The sequence below is a fragment of the Hypanus sabinus genome (assembly GCF_030144855.1).
Source record: "Hypanus sabinus isolate sHypSab1 chromosome 24 unlocalized genomic scaffold, sHypSab1.hap1 SUPER_24_unloc_20, whole genome shotgun sequence".
NCBI lineage: Eukaryota > Metazoa > Chordata > Chondrichthyes > Myliobatiformes > Dasyatidae > Hypanus > Hypanus sabinus.
Genome location: NW_026778934.1, coordinates 374,412 through 393,311, shown reverse-complemented (window position 1 = coordinate 393,311; position 18,900 = coordinate 374,412). Strand labels below are relative to the sequence as shown.

Genomic DNA, 18,900 nt, shown 5'->3' with positions numbered 1-18,900 from the left:
TCGAATCCCTGCAACATCCTCGTACATCTCCTTTGCGTGCTCCAGCTTAATGATGTAGCTTCTACATCAGGGCGGCCAGAACTTCAGTTCATACTCCAAATCCCACCCATTTAGTTGCAATACAATGTCCCAACTCCTGCGTGCAATGCCCTGACCTTGTACAGGGAGGCCAAAGGAAAGAGGTTGAGTGCTGTCACATCACCAACGTCAGTGAGATCGAGGAACTGACTGCTGAGTCAGGAGAACACACACCAGTCCTCACCGAGGGGTCTTCAGCGGAAGGGGTGGGAAGTTTCAAGTTCCTGGACGTCAACATCTCAGGGGATCTATCCTGCACCCAACATATTGACGTGATCCTGAACAAGGCACAGCAGCGACGATGTATATTTCATTTGGAGTTTGGAGAGGGGGGGGTGATCGGTAAGTCACCAAAGACTCCCTCCTGCAAATTTCTACAGATGTACGGTGGAGAGCATTCTGACTGGCTGCACGGGATTGGAAAATCTGCAGAGGGTTGTAGGCTCGTCCAGCTCCATCACGAGCACAACTCTCGGACCAGCCGGCACAGCCTCCAAATAAAGGGACGTCCATTTAGAATGGAGATGAGGAGGAATTTCTTTAGCTGGGGGTAGTGAATTTGTGGAACTCGCTGCCGCAGGTGGCTGTGGAGGCTAAGTTATTGGGTGTATTTAAAACAGAGTTTGATAGGCTCTTGATTAGTCAGGGCATCAAAGGCAGGAGAATGGGGTTGAGAGGGATAATAACTCAGCCACGATGGAATGGTGGACTTGACGGCAAGTGGTCCAAATGTGCTCCAAGGTCTTCTGATCTAACCCTCCCCACCATTGAGCACATCTTCAAATGACCATACCTCAAGAATGCATCAGCCATCTCTCAGGACCCTCACTATCCAGGACATACCCTCTTCTCATTACTCCCATTAGGGAGGAGGTACAGGAGCCTGAAGATACACACTCAATGATTTAAGAACAGCTTCTTCACCTCCACCATCAGATTCAGAACAGCCATGTACAGCACCTAAGAATCGCTCCTTCGTTCGTTGTGTGCCATGTCGTTTGACGTGGTCCTTCCATGACTGTGACTGTTGTGGGCAAATTTTTCTACAGAAGTGGTTTGCCATTGCCTACTTCTGGGCAGTGTCTTTACAAGACGGGTGACCCACACCCCCCAGCTGTTATCGATACTCTTCAGTGATTGTCTGCCTGGCTTCAGTGTCAGGACTTGTGATCTGCACCGGCTGCTCATACAACCGTCCACCACCTGCTCCCACGGCTTCACGTGACCCTGACTGGGGACTAAGCAGGTGCTACATCTTGCCCAAGGCTGACCTGCAGGCGAGCGGAGGGAAGGAGCACCTTACACCTCCTTTGGTAGAGACGTACTGTATCTCCAACCCGCCACCCTGATTGATGAATACTACCTCACTATTCCTCTTTTGCTCTACTTACTTATTGTTTTTTTATTGTGATTTTTATGCCTTGCACCGTACTGTTGCCACAAAACTATATTCACAGTACGTGCCAGTGATAATAAATCTGATTCATGTACAGATACAGTGGAAAATCTGTCTTGCATACTGAATACAAAGTCACAGAGCATCTCAGCAAAGCCTTTCTCACTTTTCAGCCCATCTAGTACATGCTGACCTAATCTTCTGCCATAAAACACAGGAACAGATTAGGCCACTCAGCTCATTGAGTCTGCTCCGCCATTCCATCAAGGTGTACTTATTATCCCTCTCAACTTCTGCCTTCTCCCCGTAACCTTTGACACCCTTACTAATCAAGAAGCTATCAATCTCCACTTTGAATATTCCCAATGACATGGCATTCAGAGCAATGAATTCCACTCTCTGCCTAAAGAAATTCCTCATCATATATAACTGTTGAAGTTGGACAAGCTGTTGGTGAGGCTTAATGCGGACTGCAGTGTGCAGGTTTGGTCACCTACCTACAGGAAAGATTGAAAGAGTACAGAGAAAATTTACATGATGGTGCCATGTCTGGAGGACCTGAGGTATAAGGAAAGATTGAGAAGGTTAAGATCGTATTCTTTAGAATGTAGGAGATTTGAGGGGAGGTTTAATAGAGGTACACAAAATTATGAGGGGCATGGACAGGTTAAATGCAAGCAGGCTTTTTCCACTGAGGTTTGGTGAACCTACAAGCCAGAGGTCATTGGTTAAGGGTGAAAGGTGAAAAGTTTAAGAGGAACATGGGGGTGGGGAGCTTCTTCACTCAGAGGGCCATGAGAGTGTGGAACAAGCTGCCAGCACAAGTGGTGCACGCGAGCTCGATTTTAACGCTTAAGAGAAGCTTGGACAGGCACATGAATGGTAGGGGTATGTATGGCGATGGTCTAGGTACGGGTCAATGGGAGTGGGCAGTTTAAAAGGTTTTGGCATGGACTGGATGGGCTGAAGGGCCTGTTTCTGTGCTGTACTTCTCTATGACTTCTCTATATCATCTCTGTTCTAAAGGGACTCTTGCCAAGTCCCATCGACCTGCGCCCATACCATAGACCTCCAAAACCGTCCTATCCATGTACCCGTCCAAACTTCTCTAAAGTGCAATCCAACCCACATCCACCACTTGTGCCGGCAGCTTGTTCCAGCCCGAGTGAAGAAGTTTCCCCCCAGGTTCCCCTCAAACATTTTACTTTCACCCTCAACCCATGACCTCTAGTTGTAGAATCACTGGGGGGGGGGGGGGGGGGGGGAAGAGTCATATAGTGACGTAGAACAGGGTAAAACTGTAATGGTTAACAAGTTCCACAGGAGGTGTGCAAGGTCATAACGAGGTAGGTTGTGAGGGCAAGAGTCCATCTTATCGTATAAGGGGAGCTTCATCAGATTTATTACAGAAGGGAAGAATCTGTCCTTGAATCTGTTCTCCTTACTCCCTTGTACACTCATAGCCAGTTTCCGCTCTCTCCATCAGCAAGTTCGCAGATGACACCACTGCAGAAGGCCGTATCTCAGCTAAAGACGAGTCAGTACAGGAGGCAGAAGAGCCTAGTGACGAGGTGTCATGATGACAAACTTTCCCTCAGTGTCAACAAAAGAGCTGGTCAGTGACTTTGGGGGAGGGGGGCATGATTCACACGCTCCTGTCTCAATCAATGGTGCTGAGATACAAGTTCCTAGGAGTGAACGTCACCAAAGGCCTGTCCTGGACCAACCACGAAGACGTCACAGCAAAGAAAACCCATCAATGCCCCTGCTCCATGGGGTTAATGCAAGCAGGCTTTTCCCCACTGAGGTTTGGTGAAGCTACAGCCAGAGGTCACAGGTAAAGGGTAAAAAGTGAAAAGTTTAAGGGGAAACTTCTTCAGTTAGAGGGTCACAAGAGTGTAAAACGAGCTGATAGCGCAAGAGGTGCATGCAAGCTCAATTTCAATGTTGGATAGGTACGTGGATAGCGGGGTATGAGGGGGGCTACAGTCCAGTGCAGAACAATGGGAGCAAGCAGTTTAAATTCAGTTCAGTTCAGCACGGACTAGATGGGTCGAAGGGCCTGTTACTGTGCTGTAATTTTCTACGACAGCTTCTAACCCACTGTCATCAGACTCTTGACTGATAGGATGGTCTCCTGACCTCACAATCTACCTGTCACAGGCCTTGCACCTTACTGACTGCCCACACTGGTCTTCCTCTCGGACCGTAACACTTTATTCTGCATCCTGCGGTTCCTTTCCCTTGTGCTACCTCAATGCATGGTTGAGATGAAATGATCTGAATGGGTGGCTGCAATGTGAAGGAAAGGCTTTGTTCACTTGTCGGTCGAAAGCCACGTCTACCATGCCGGTTATTGATTGACCCATTTGAAGGGTGCAGCAGCTCTCTCCCATTGGTTGCCTTGTGTGACATGACACCAGTGTCCGGTTCTAGGTGCCCCTGTCTCTGGCCACTCATCTTCACGCTAAGGTCGCGACCAGTGCTGAAGAACCATTGGGAAAGTGTGCTGCAGATACAGGAGGGCCCTACAGCTAAGTATCTATTCCTTGAATGCTTAGTTTTGTAGTTGTGTAACTTGGGGAGACCTAATGAGGTACCCGTTGAGTTTGCAGTGTTACTGAATGTTTCGCTCATAACGTGTGTAACCTAGGGTGGCTTAGATGTTTGATCAAATGTTTTAGTGTTTGTAAATCAGAATCAGGTTTAATATCATTGCAATATGTCGTGAAATTTGTTAACTTTGTGGCAGCAGTTCATTGCAATACATGATAGTGTAGAAAAAAAAACTGAATTACAGTAAGAGTGTGTGTATGTATATATACACAAAAACAGAAATAAGCAAATCCTGAAGTAGTGTTCATGGGTTCAATGTCCATTCAGAAGTCAAATAGCAGAGGGGAAGAAACTGTTTCTGAATCATTGAATATGTGTCTTCAGGCTCCTGTACCTCCTTCCTGACAGTAGCAATGGGAAGATGGCACGTCCTGGGTGGTGGGGGCCCTTACTGATGAATGCCACCTTTTGGAGTCATCGCTCCTTGAAGATTTCTTGGATAACATGGAGGCGAGTGCCCGTGATGGAGCTGACTGAGTTTATAACTCCCTACAGCTTATTTTGATCCTGTGCAGTAGTCACCCCCGCCCCACCACCATACCCGACGGTGATGCAGCCTGTCAGAATGCTCTCCAAGGTGCATCTACAGAAAAGTTCGAGTGTTTTAGGTGACACAGCGATTAAATCTCCACAAACTTCTAATGAAATATAGCTGCAGTAAATGGTTGATGTGCTTATTTGTAATCAGCATCTCCTGACTCGCTAAACCCGCGAGCCTGCTCCCTGTAACAGTGGCATGCAAAACAGTGCTTTTCATTGCAACTCGGTACGTAGCGCAGTAATAAACCAAATTTCTTTCTCCTCATTTGCACGTGTCGATATTATACTTGGTTTATTTTGCAATGTAAATTTTTAAATTTATGTTAATTTAAGTTGATGTTAACTGTCCTCGTCTTATAATGTAAATCGGTAAATGGTTTATTATTGCCACGTACTGAAACACAGTGAAAAGCTGGCTTGCACACCATCCATACAGATCACCTCACCGCAACAACGCAGCGAGGTGGTACAACGGGGAACTACAGCAGAACGCAGAGTTTACACACAAAGTGCTGGAAGACCTCAGCCGGTCAGGCAGCATCTGTGGGAAGGAGTAAAAAGTTGCCGCTTTGGGCCGCGATCCTTTGTCAGGACCAGAAAGGAAGGGTGAAGAAGCCAGAATAAGAAGGCACATGTAGTGTAGGAGTACAAACTGGCAGGTGATAGCTAACACCAGATGAGAGGATAGGTGGTTGTAATTGTAGTCCTAGTTAAAATGTTATTCCTATGTCACTCAATTAGCTGGTTCCGAAGGTTGTCATAGCCGGGGTGGTAGTGGAGATAAGGTCCCACTATCTATAAAGTGCTCTAAATGGCGTGTGTTACCAGCAGCCTCTGACAACCAAGTCCAACTCTTGGCTTTCATGTGTGGCTTAGCTGCTAGGCCCAGCGGAACTGTTCCTACTGACAAGAGAAGGGGCAAAGGCGGACCGCTAATGCTTCAAAAGCAATTGCATCGGGCAGGTTGGGCTCATCAGCCTTGGACGACAGCCATCCTAGGAGAGGGAAAACACTGATTATAAACCTCCGCTGCCTTGCGGCCATGCCGACCCATGGGAAAGGCTTTGGGAGTAAAGCCCGAGGAAGAAATCTGGAGCTGGAGTCCCTGAGGCAGTTTGATGCCGTTTACAACTTTACTCTAGCAACCTCTGCGACGACACTGGTGCCAAGCTGTATGGGCGCTTGCCCTTCCCTTGGACTACATCAGTGGCATGGAGAATGGGAAACCTGCTGCATAGGCATCAGCTGGTTCTGCAAATCTTCTCACCCAGGTTTGCACCCCGGAGAGGACACCAGAGGTGCAAACCCAGGCTCCCCTGGGTTCGATGGCTGCCTACTACTACTACTAGAGTTAGCCAATCCCACATGGGAGGAGTTCACAGACTGCACAAGCAGGGTTATCAATAAAGTTTAGTTGAACATCCTACATGCTGGCGTCCTGGTGTGCTCTGCACTTCCCCTTAATATCGAACATAACAAAGCCCTTGCCCCTCTCCTGTCAGTAAAAACGGTTCCACTGGGCTCAGCGTGGCAGAACCTAGTCTGAGATCCATCCAACCCTTAAACCAAGGGGTTCCCAACAAATTCATGCCATGGACCAAGACTATTAAAGCAATTGGTCTGTGGACCCAGGCTGAGAACCTCTGTCTTAAAGAGAGGATGAGAAGAGATTTTTCTGAAGATCTGAGAGAGAAGGTGCAACTAAAGGAGAGGACCCAAATCCAGGAATGAAAGAGTTACCAGTCATGAAAAGAGAAAAGGGTTAATGTGGTATAGCTTTGTCAATTTGCAGGTACTCATTAGAGAAGGTGCAGTGCAGGTGAACCTGGGTGCTGCTGGGATTAGAGAGCATGGTTTATAAGGAAAGGCTGAGTGAGCTGGTACTTTTCTCTCTGCAGGAAAGGAGGATGCACAACAACTCGACAGAGGCACAAATGGAGTGGACAGCCAGAGACCTTTTTCCCAGGCTGGAAATGGCCAATACCAAAGGACACGCATTCCAGATTAATTGAGGAAAGTTTACAAAACTAAAAAGCAGGGCAACACCGAGGAACTCAGTTCTGGTCACCTCATTACAGGAAAGACGTGGAAGCTTTAGAAAAAGGTGCAGAGGAGATTCATCAGGAAGCTGCCTGGATTAGAGAGCACGTTTTGTGAGGATAGATTGAGCGAGTTTAGGCTTATCTCTTGGGAACAAAGAACATTGGTGACGATGGAGAAAAGGATCGGGAGAGGTCTGAGGCAGTTTTTTTCTCCACACAGGAGTTGTAGGTGTATGGAATGCTCTGCCAGGGGTCATAGAGAGAGGCAAATGAGTTACGGACACTTATGAGACTCCTAGATAGGCACATGGATGATATAAAAATGGAGAGGTATGTGAGAGGACAGGGTTAGTTAGACTGAACTTGGAGTAGGTTAAAAGGTCAGCACAACATTGTGGGCTGAAGGGCCAGTAGCGTTGACAGTTCTACGTTCTAAAGATCATTTCCTCGGCACAAAGAAACAGATGAAGCAGGAGTGAAGTGGGGCTCGCGAGAAGGAGCACCCCAGAGGCGAGATGTGGAGAGCTGCAGCTGGAGGGGCCGGTAAAGAACTGAAGTACAGAAAGGTCTCGTCGTGCCCCGAGGTTCAGTCTTCCCTGGTGCAGAATTAACAGGTCATGTTATGTTAATGATTGCACTGTCTGCCCAGCAGGGATAGGAGTGTATCTCTGCCGCTTTGCATTCTGGTTCCAGCTTGATTCTAGTGCACAAAACCAAGGCTTGAGTGTATCCCTGCCCGCTCTGTTCAGTAAACTTCACAGAAACAGTACCTCCGTGGAGCGTTGCAATGCCTTCCTGCTGCTGGCTCTTTCCTTGTGCTCCTGTTGTTTAATGACAGGGGACACCGATCGGTGGGAGGAGGAGACACGCTCACTCAACATTTCCTGAAAACAGTGGGAGAGTTCATAACTCACACTGGAACCACACCAGTTCAAATCCCACCAACCCGCTCTGTCCCCACAGACCACTATCAGTTCCCAAACTAATCCCACTGTCCCACACTCTCCCCACAGCCCTGTGTCAGTCCACAAACTAATCCCACTGTCCCACTCTCTCCCCACAGCCCTGTGTCAGTCCCCAAACTAATCTCACTGTCCCACTCTCTCCCCACTGTCCTGTGTCAGTCCCCAAACTAATCCCACTGTCCCACTCTCTCCACACAGCCGTGTCAGTCTCCAAACTAATCCCACTGTCCCACTCTTTCCACACAGCCCTGTGTCAGTTCCCAAACTAATCCCACTGTCCCACTCTCTCCCCACAGCCATGTCAATCCTCAAACTAATCCCACTGTCCCACTCTCTCCACACAGCCGTGTCAGTCTCCAAACTAATCCCACTGTCCCACTCTCTCCCCACAGCCGTGTCAATCCTCAAACTAATCCCACTGTCCCACTCTCTCCACACAGCCGTGTCAGTCTCCAAACTAATCACACTGTCCCATTCTCTCCACACAGCCCTGTGTCAGTCCCCAAACTAATCCCACTGTCCCACTCTCTCCCCACAGCCCTGTGTCAGTCCCCAAACTAATCCCACTGTCCCACTCTCTCCCCACAGTCCTGTCAGTCACAAAAGTAATCCCACTATCCCTCTCTCTCCCCACAGCCCTGTGTCAGTCCCCAAACTAATCCCATTGTCCCACTCTCTCCCCACAGCCCTGTGTCAGTCCCCAATCTAATCCCATTCTCCCACTCTCTCCCCACAGCCCTGTGTCAGTCCCCAAACTAATCCCACTGTCCCACTCTCTCCCCACAGTCCTGTCAGTCACAAAAGTAATCCCACTATCCCTCTCTCTCCCCACAGCCCTGTGTCAGTCCCCAAACTAATCCCAGTGTCCCACTCTCTCCCCACAGCCCTGTGTCAGTCCCTAATCTAATCCCACTGCCCCACTCTCTCCCCACAGCCCTGTAGCGATAACTCTTCTGGATGCAGGTCAATGAGGTGTTGATGTGAACCCCTGCGGATTACCGGTGTGCTTGGAATGCGCTCAGGTTCCCGTTCCGGAGTGACACGCTTTGCTGGGGTGGAGATCGCTGCCGTCTGGAACACTGGGGTCTCCATGGGCCTCCTCTGTGTGGGGTAGGGGTGGTGGGCAGTACAGGAAAGAAGAGAAAAGCGAAGGAGTGGGGGGGAAGGGAGAGGGCATAGAGATAAGAGGGGTGAGAGGGAGGGAAGGCAAAGGGAAGCGGAAGAGGCAGTAGGGAGAGAAATGGGCAACAAAGGAAGTAGAGTGAGGGGAAGAGGGAATGGGGAAGAAGGAGGGGATGGGGAAGAGGAGAGAGAGTAGGAGGATGTCAGAAAGAGTGAGGGAAGGGAATAGGGAGAACAGGGAAGGGTTGAAAAGAGAAGGATGGTGGAAAAGGGGGCGAGAGAGGGAGGGAAAAAGAGCAAGAACAGAATCTATTAGCACCTGTCAAATCAGGGATCTGCCCAGACCGCAGTCTGACATCTGCCACCAGGCTGATGGGCGGCCAGCTTGTGACAATGTTCACCAACAGCCCAGAGCTGCAGGAGGGTTGTTAAGAAGGGAACAGCACACTGTGGGAGGAACGGCGCAGAGGGAGCCCGGCACTGCAGGAGGGGCGGTGCAAGGGGGAGAGAGCGCTGTGCTTGGGGTGGTGAGGGGGAAGTGCTGCACTGTGAGGTGGGGTGACGAGGGAGTGCTGGCCGTACTAAAAACGCCAGCCACGCTAAAAATATCCACTTCCTCGTCTAGGATGCCAAAAACCAAGAACCAGGAAATCTGCTCCGTTCCCGGGACTGTCCCCGGGGACCGCACGGGAGTTCTTTTGGGATGATGGTGTGGCTGTGGAAGTGGGCAGGCACCCACAGGTGCCTGCTCGTCGGACCCAGGCTCCGGAATCTTGTCCGGGAGCCTGTCCCACACAACCTGAGCTGCCCTTCAACACCTACGGCCTCTTTCAGAGATGCAGGTAGGGTTGCTGCTCCACACCCTCCACTTCCAAACCCCTGAGCTCCATCCTGACACCGTGGCAATCATTCTTTCCACCTTGGAGCGAGGTGGCCTCCCGTGTAACCCATTACCGAGGGTGTCCTCCCACGTTCACTGGGGACCTGGAGTGAAGTTTGCACACTTGTACACGGATCTCCAAACCTGTCACCTCTGCGGGCTGGAGGAGACCACGTATCACGTGCACAGAATGTCTGTGATACGTTCACGTATCTGTGGGGGCTGTCCCTCGCCTTTCCGGCTGCATTTCAGCCCCCGACCTTTACGCATTCGGTCATCCAGTACAGAGGGGGCGGTAGTGAGGGAGGAGGAGGCCTGCTCCTGAGGTTGGCCAATGATAGCTATCTGCGGATCCTGGAAGGCTCCGGCCAGGCGATTTTCCTGTGGTCTGTCCGTGCCGGGTAACCGAAGAGAAAGAACACAGGACAGTAGCGAAGGGTGGCACGGTACTGTAGACGTTAGCACAATGCTTGAGAGAATCAGCGACCCGGGTTCAATTCCCATCACAGTCAGTAAGGACTTGTACGTTTTCCCTGTGACCGCATGGGCTGCTTCCGGATGCTCCGGTTTCCTCCCACAGTCCAAAGATGCAACTGGTCAGTAGGTTAATGGTCATTGTAATCCGTACCGTGATTAGATTAGGATTAAATCAGGGGTTGTGGGAAGGCACAGCTCGAAGGGAAGGGCCTGTCAATAAGATAAGAAACACATGGTGTTCGTGTATACAATGGAGGCTTTTCGGGATCGTTGGGCACCCCGGGGGAATAAACCTGATCCTAGATCAGGATGGGAACATTTTTATCTATCATGTGTTAGTCACGGCCATTGTCACTGGTATTTTCATTTTCTTTTGAAATAATACTCAGTGGACATTTCTATAAGAACACCTGGGTTCAATTGTACGTTCTTCCCCGTGACTGTGTGTTCCCATTTCCTCCCACAGTCCAAAGGTGTATGGATTAGCCCATTAATGGGTGCAATTGACCCTTGACCGTTTTGTATTTCTAAATATAATAAACAAACATATTTTCTTTAAGTGGAGATGGGTGACACCAAGCCCTCACCTGCTCGCTGCTCAGCTGCCACTCAGAGGTCTCGCGAATCACAGTCGGCCGCTCGGGGGCTTCTGATGACTGGGCTCCCTTCACGTACGGCTTCTGTGGGGCGAGGCAGAGGCATCACTCGCGGAACCGGGGGGACAGTCCGCGCGCTTGCGACCCGGTACACATGGGGAGGTCAGAGGCCGGCGGACGGGCAGTCGACAGAACGCCGGAGGAACGCAGCAAGGCGAGCGGCATTTGTGGAGGGGTGAGAACACTCACTCCTTGGGGCCGAGACATGAAATGTCTTATCTGTCAGGACAGGAGCAGGGAACGACTGCGCCTAGGTTTTGCTGAGCAAAGAGGTTCACGCAGTCGAGAGCAGATATAGTTTGGGGGTGGGAAACGATTACAGAAGTTGGGATGTCCTGTTAGACCTGGACAAGACATTGGTGAGGCCGCACTCGGAATATTGTGAGCAGTTCTGGTTGCCCAGCTATAGGAAGGATGTCATTAAGCTGGAGAGGGGGCAGGAAAAATTCACCAGGATGTTCCCGGGACTGGAGGGATTGAGTTATAAGAAGAGGCTGGACAGGCTGGGACTGTTTTCCCTGGAGAGGAGGAGGCTGAGGGTTGACCTTACAGAGGTTTATAAAACCACGAGGGGGTGTAGATAAGTGGATGGTCAGTCTTCTTCCCAGGGGAGGGGAGTCTAAAACTAGAGGGCACAGGTTTAAGGTGAGAGGGGAGAGATTAAGGGGGACATGAGGGACAACATTTGCACCCACAGGATGGTGAGGATGTGGGACGAGCTGCCAGAGGAAGTGGTTGAGGCATCATTTCAAAGACACTTGACGAAGACCTGGATAGGAAAGGGTTACAGGGATACGGGCTAAACACAGAAAATTCAGACCGGCTTAAATGGGGATTTTGGTTGGAATGGGCAAGTTGAGCCAGACTGGTTTCTGTGTTATGTAACCCTACGATCCCAGACGTAAAGCACAAAAACAGGCCATGCTAACTTCTGACTTCTTTTGTCCATCAACACCAATCCCATTTGAAAGGGGGAGAGAGTGGTGGGGGGGCAGAGAGAGGTGGGGGTAGAGAGATGGGAGGGGGAGAGAGAGATGGGAGGGGGAGAGAGGAGATGGGAAGGGGGAGATGGGAAGGGGAGGGGATGAGGGAGGTGGGAGAGAGATGGGAGGGGGTGAGGGAGGAGGGAGAGAGGGAGGGGGGAGAGAGAGGGTGGGGGTGAGAGAGCTGGGGGGAAGATCAGGAAGAAGGCAGAAAGATGGAGGAGAGAGTGAGCGGAGTGGGGAGAGGAAAGACGGGGGAAGCAGCAAATACAATGTCAAGAGAGACGTGAGGAAGAAGGTGCAGAGGTAGGGGAGGGGTAAAGGAACGAGTGGGGAATGGAGGGAATAGAGAGGAGTGGGGCACTGAGACAGAGGAGAGGCAACAAAATGTCTAACAGACTGCATGAGAGGGTTGACGTCGCCCTGACACCACCACTGACTTCCTAGCACAAACAGCAGATAATCTGGTCACTGGCTCAGTGCTGTTGGGGGATTCATGCTGTGCCTAGCCTGGCCGCTGGGTTCCTCGCATTACAAAAGCACAGAGGGAGGGACAGAAAGAGACAGACACAGACAAAGGGGAAGAGAGGGAGGGAGGGGGAGGGGGAGTGGCAAGTTGGGGAGGGACGGGGAGAGAGGGAGGGGGAGGGGGAGGGGAAGAGGGAGCAGGAGAGAAATCACGTGCGCTTGGGTAGCCGAGAGCTGGACACCTACCATCACCATCAGGAGCTTCTTGAGGTTCAGGGCTTCGCCCGAGGGCGGAGACCTCTGTTCTGGAGAGCCGTGGGGGTTGTCCGCCCTCCCACTGCCGTCCCGCACCGGCTGTGGGCAGAGGAGATCATCAGAGACCGCGAGTCCCGGACTGATGGACGCAGTGGGGCCAAAGTTAACTTTGAGAAACTGTGAGCGCTGGACAGAGCAGGGACCGTGAGAGGGACGGAGTCGGGGGGGAGGGGTGGGGAGCAAGTGGACAACTCGGAGGGATAGGGAAATGGGTTGAGGGAGTGGTTTGGAGTAGACAGAGAGAGATAGACAAAGACGGAGGAAAGAGAAGGCAGGAGAAAAATGAGGGGGCGATAGAGAGGAGAGAGAATGAGAGGAAGGTGAGAGAAGCAGATGAGAAGAAGGGATAGATAGATGGAGGATGGCAAGGGGAAGGGTAGAGAAGAGAGGGAATGAGGGGGAGAGAGACTGGGATGGTGAAAGGGGTAGAGGGGAGAGAGGAGGGGACAGTGAGGGAAAGGGGATGGGGAGAGAGAGGGAATGAGGGGGAGAGACAGACTGGGATGGTGAAAGGGGTAGAGGGGAGAGAGGAGAGAGGAGGGGACAGAGAGGGAAAGGGGATGGGGAGAGAGAGGGGAGGAGGGAGAGAGACAGACTGCGATTATTGAAAGGGGTAGAGGGGAGAGAGGAGGGGACAGTGAGGGAAAGGGGATGGGGAGAGAGAGGGAATGAGGGGGAGAGACAGATTGGGATGGTGAAAGGGGTAGAGGGGAGAGAGGAGGGGACAGTGAGGGAAAGGGGATGGGGAGAGAGAGGGAATGAGGGGGAGAGACAGATTGGGATGGTGAAAGGGGTAGAGGGGAGAGAGGAGGGGACAGAGTGAGGGAAAGGGGATGGGGAGAGAGAAGGGTGGAGGGACTGAGAGGGGAGGAGAGAGAGGAAAAGAGGAGGGAAGAGGGGAGGACGAGATAGAAAGAGGGGGAGAGGGAGAGATGAAGGAGTACGAGAGAACGGGTAGAGACATATAAAGTGGAGGGGCTGTGGTCTGCAGAGGGAGAGTGCGCGGGGCTCCCCCCACCGTAGCATTCAGGGACGGTGTGTATGTGAACGGCTCACCTTGACTGGGCTAGGCATGGCTGCCTCCTGCCCCCTCTCTGGCGATGAGGTGCGTGGGCGCGAGGGCTCCTCCTCCTTGCCAATCAGCGCCTGCAGAGTCAGGACGACACTCGGTGAAAGAAAGAAGGAGGAGAGGCAACCCATGTTACTCCCACCCATTCCCTCAATCCTCAGCCTCTCCCAACTGAAGTCAATGTCTGGCTAAAGCTGCCGTCCCTGGATTCAGAGAGCAACAGGACTTTCGACCTGACCGTGTCGACTGAAATTCCCATCTCAGCCAGTCCCGTATCCCTCCAACCCTTTCCTATCCATATACCTGTCCAAGTGTCTTTTAAACGTCATTCCTTCACCTGTCTCAACCACTTTCTTTGGCAGCTCATTCCATATATGGACCACTCTCCAGGTGAAGAAGTTGCCCCTCAGGACTCCTTTAAATCTCTCCCCTCTCACCCTAAACCTGTGCCCTCCAGTTTTAGACTCCCCTACCCGGAGGGAGGGGTAAGGGAAGAAACTGTGACCATCGACCTTCTCCACATTCCTCATGGTTTTACAAACATCTATATGGTCACCCCTCAGCCTCCTGCACTCGAAGGAAAACAGTCCCAGTCTGTCCAGCCACTCCTTATAACTCAATCCCTCCAGCCCCAGGAATATCCTGGTGAATCTTTCCCACCCCCTCTCTGGTTTAATAACATCCTCCCTATAGCTGGGGAACCAGAACTGCTCACAATACTCCGAGTGTGGCCTCACTGACATCTTGTACAGGTGTAACGGGACGTCCGAACTCCGGTACTCAGTTCCCTGACCCATGAAGGCCAAGCATCTTCTTCACGCCCTATCTACACTTTGAGGGGGGTGGTGGTGTGTGTGTGTGCTTGTCTCTGTGTGTGTGTGTGTGTGTGTGTGTGTGTGTGTGTGTGTGTGTGTGTGTGTGTGTGTGTGTGTGCTTGTCTGTGTGTGTGTGTGTGTGTGTGTGTGTGTGTGTGTGTGTCTGTGTGTGTGTGTGTGTGTGTGTGGCCAGTTGGACCGAAGGGCCTGTATCCAAGTGGTTTGACTTTGGAGAGGTTCGAGTGCAGAGATTATGGTCAGGAGACAGAGGGGAGGGGCAAGGGAGACAGAGGCAGAGGGGAGGGGTGAGGGCCTGTACACTTTCTCTTCAAGGTTTGTTTCCCCTCAACCCTCCTTTGTGTGCTCCCCATCCCTCCCCCCTGCCAATGCCCTCTGTAGGGGATGGGGGGGATGGGTGAGCTGCTGTTTCAGGGCACAAGAGACCTGGGTTCGATCTGCACTGTGTGTGTCCCCTCTCCCATCTCCTGTGACACTGTGGGTTTCCCCCAGTCGATCCACTTTCCTCCCACTTCTGGGGTTGGTGGATTACTATCACTTCCCCTGCCATCCCCAGGTTTATGGGCGAAGGGGCAAGAGTCTGAGATGAACTGATGGGAACGTGGGCAATGAAATTAATTGGGCTGCCCTGTGAGATGGGCTGAGTGGCCCCCCGCTCTCTCTGTCTACCCCTCCCACAACACTCCCCTTCTCAGCACCCTGACCGGCCCTCCTACAGCGCGGTGCTCCTCTCCCTCCTCAGAGCACTTCCCGTAGTGTGGTGTTCCCTCCTGCAGCGAGGTGATGGCTTACCACCCCTCCCATAGTGTGACACTTCTTCCTTGTTACCCACTTCCTCCCAGAAGCCTGCAACTTTGCCTTCTGAGGCTGGACGTTCGGGGAGTCGGTCCCCGTACCTACCAGGACCTGTGCTGGCGTTTCCGGGCGTCTGCTGGCCTCAGGCTCAGCCGCGGGCACCGACGACTGGCATATCTTCCTCTTCCTGGCGGCCTGGATGGCGCGGGCCACCTTGCGGCTGGCAAAGGCGTTCTCTTTCCACCTCCGACGCCCACTCCGGCACCCCGGTTCCCACTCCGCCCAGGAGCCCTGGCCCATCAGCTCCCGGGGCAACAGGCGTTTCTGAATCAAGGCAACGCACACCCTGTTAGTGGCAGGCAGGCCCTTCGGCCCAGCCCGTCCATGCTCATCCCATCTCTTGCCCAGCCCCTCCACCCGTGTACCCTTTCCAAACGTCCTAGACGTGCTGGATTAGAGGGTTAAACTGTTATTTTTCTTCTAGTTTAATCGTTCCTATGCTTGCCTGAAATTTACCCTCTAAAGTGGCCACTGAGAGATGTTCATGGTCTTCTGCTGCTGTAGCCCGTCCACTTCAAGGTTCGACGTGTTGTGTGTTCAGAGATGCCCCTCTGCACACCGCTGTTGTAACGTGTGGTTATTTGAGTTACTGTCACCTTCCAGTCTGCTTGAACCGGCCTCCTCTGACCTCTCTCTCATTTTCGCCCACAGAACTGCCTCTCACTGGATGTTTTTTTGTTTCTGCACCCTCCTCTGTAAGCTCCAGAGAATGCTGTGTATGAAAATCCCAGGAGATCAGCAGTTTCTGAGACACTGATCTCACCTGGACTGTTACACCGGGTTTGTGGCAAAAAAAAACACACAACAGCGTCTCTTCCACCTCAGGCGACTGAAGAAGTTTGGCGAGGACCCCCAAATCCTCAAGACCTTCTCCAGGGGTACCATTGAGAGCATCCTGACTGGCTGTATCACTGCCTGGTACGGGAACTGCACCAACCTTGATCGCTGAGCACCTCAGGAAGTGGTACTGTGGATGTGAACTCCCCTCCACTAAGGGCATTTATAGCAGGAGGTGCAGAAAGAAGGCCTGGAGGATCATCAGGGACACTGGTTATCTTAACCAGTAACTGCTTCAGCTGCTTCCGTCTGGCAAACGCCACTGCAGCATTAAAGCCAGGACCAACAGGCTACAGGACAGCTTCTCTCTGTAAACCTTTAGGCTTTTAAATTCACATGTCCGTACACTGCAACGGAGTCATAACACGAAGAGTTTTACTCCCTTGGGTTGTGGGGTGGATGCTGTGGCGACCCACTTTCTGCGCAGGTGAACCGGCTCACAAATAGCCAGCGCGTGGGGGGAGACTTTGGTAATGCACCTCTGACGTCATTTCCGCCCAGACAGGGCAGGCGCTAGGGATTAAATGCCAGCACCGTGAAGTTTGAATAAACTAGTCTCGAAATGACTTACCGACTGCGTATTGTTACTTCAGCACTGTGTGTAGCACATCACTACATTGGTGACCCCGATGGTCCAAACGGGATTTGGACCAAAGACTCTTCATCTGCTCACGCAGTTTCGCTAAAACTGCCGACTTTCTGGACGCTGCGACCATGCGTGCGGTTTAGCCAAGCAGAAGCCCAGTTCCAGATTTGGCAGGTATCTTCTGATTCCACGCGTTACTACCACGTGGTGAGCAGCCTTGACCAGGAGATGGCTGCCCAGGTTGCGGATTTCATACAGTCACCCCCGGAAGAAGGCAAACATGAAGCATTCAAAGCGCTGCTCATTGGGACCTTTGGCCTCTCACGGTGTGAACGGGGTGCCCGCCTGCTTCACCTGGACGGTTTGGGAGACAGATGCCGTCAGCATTGATGAACGAGATGCTGTCCCTGGCTGACGGACACAAGCCCTGCCTCATGTTTGAGCAAGCGTTCCTGGAGCAACTGCCTGAGGACATACATCTGCTGCTGGCCGACACAGATTTCAGCAACCCCCGGAAGATGGCGGCCCGGGCAGACGTGCTGTGGAAAGCCAAGAGGGAGAGCGTGGTGTCCGTCGGTCAGGTTACCAGGCCACGCGCCCAACAGCAGACCAGACCAGACCCAGCAAGGGAGCACACACAACACATAGGCAGGAGTCAGAGGCCAGTGAACAGTGGTGTTTCTACCACCAGCGGTGGGGTACAAAAGCCCGCCGTTGTCACCCGCCCTGCAAGGGCCAGGTCCAGGGCCAGCTGCCGCTAATGACTATGGCGGCTGGCCACCAGGACAGCCTCTTGTATGTCTGGGACAAACAGTCAGGACGCCGCTTCTTGGTCGACACTGGAGCGGAGATCAGCGTCTTGCCCCCGACGGGGTACGACTCCCGCAACAGGAAGCTGGGACCCACCCTGAGGACTGCAAAACGGCAGCACGGTACCGACCTACGGTACCCACACAGCACAGCTGCAGTTCAGCGCCAGCCGGTTCATGTGGGACTTCACACTGGCCGCCGTGGCCCAACCACTCCTGGGGGTGGACTTCTTGTGAGCTCACAGCTTGCTGTTCGACTTTCAAGGGAAAAGACTGGTACATGCCGAGACTTTCCAGACGTTCTCCCTGGGTGAAGCCAAGTTGCTGGCCCCACACCTGGACTCCATCACGCTGTCGGACAACGAATTCACCAGAATCCTGGCGGACTTTCCATCGATTCTGGCACCGCAGTTCATGGCAGCCATGCCCAGACACGGGGTACAGCACCACATCCCGACACAGGGACCACCCCTCCACGCCCGCGCACGAAGGCTCCCCCTGGAAAAGCTCCGCCTGGCGAAGGAGGAGTTCAGGAGGATGGAAGAATTGGGGATCGTACGGAGGTCCGACAGCCCATGGGCCTCCCCGCTGCACATGGTGCCCAAAGCAGCCGGGGGTTGGAGACCATGTGGCGACTACCGCAGACTGAACGAGGCTACCACTCCAGACCGCTACCCCATGCTGCACATACAGGACTTTGCAGCAAACCTGCACGGGACGAGAGTCTTTTCCAAAGTAGACCTTGTCCGGGGATACCATCAAATCCCGGTGCACCCTGAAGACATCCCCAAAACAGCACACATCTCCCCGTTCGGCCTGTTCCGAGTTCCTCCGAATGCCGTTCGGCCTGAAGAATGCCGCACAGACGTCCCAGCGGCTAATGGATGCGGTGGGACGCGACCTGGACTTTGCGTTCATCTATTTGGACGACATCATTATAGCCAGCAGTTGTCATCAGGAGCATCTGTCCCACCTCCGCCAGCTCTACTCCCGCCTGAGTGATTTCGGCCTCACGATCAACCCGGCCAAATGCCAGTTCGGTCTCGATACCATTGACTTCCTGGGCCACAGGATTACCAAAGATGGGGCAACATCTCTGCCCGCCAAGGTAGACGCGATCCACCATGTTGCCCGGTCCAACAGTGTTGGCCTGCAGGAGTTCATTGGTATGGTGAACTTCTACCACTGTTTCCTCCCCTCAGCAGCCCGTATCATGTGCCCTTTGTACACCCTGATGTCGGGTAAAGGCAAGGACATTACTTGGGACAGGGAGGCCGCAGCCGCTTTTGTTAAAGCCAAGGAAGCCTTGGCAGATGCCGCGATGCTGGTGCAGCCCAGAACGGACATTCTGACCACCCTCACAGTGGACACAT

At 52.6% G+C, this 18,900-nt stretch overlaps 1 protein-coding gene across 14 annotated transcripts in view; it reads right to left on the bottom strand.

Moving 5' to 3' along the window:
• The window catches only part of LOC132385484 (methyl-CpG-binding domain protein 1-like), a 237,946-nt gene that overhangs the window by 14,515 nt on the left and 204,531 nt on the right, over positions 1-18,900 (bottom strand). For 13 of the 14 annotated variants that reach the window (XM_059957579.1, XM_059957588.1, XM_059957582.1 and 10 more), the window contains 6 exons: positions 15,341-15,559; positions 13,595-13,684; positions 12,470-12,577; positions 10,704-10,796; positions 8,637-8,738; positions 7,443-7,556 (listed from right to left, as the gene is read on the bottom strand). In XM_059957579.1, coding sequence (XP_059813562.1) covers positions 7,443-7,556; positions 8,637-8,738; positions 10,704-10,796; positions 12,470-12,577; positions 13,595-13,684; positions 15,341-15,559 — 726 coding nt within the window. The remainder of the gene's footprint in view (positions 1-7,442; positions 7,557-8,636; positions 8,739-10,703; positions 10,797-12,469; positions 12,578-13,594; positions 13,685-15,340; positions 15,560-18,900) is intronic. The other variant, XM_059957590.1, reaches the window with a different exon arrangement.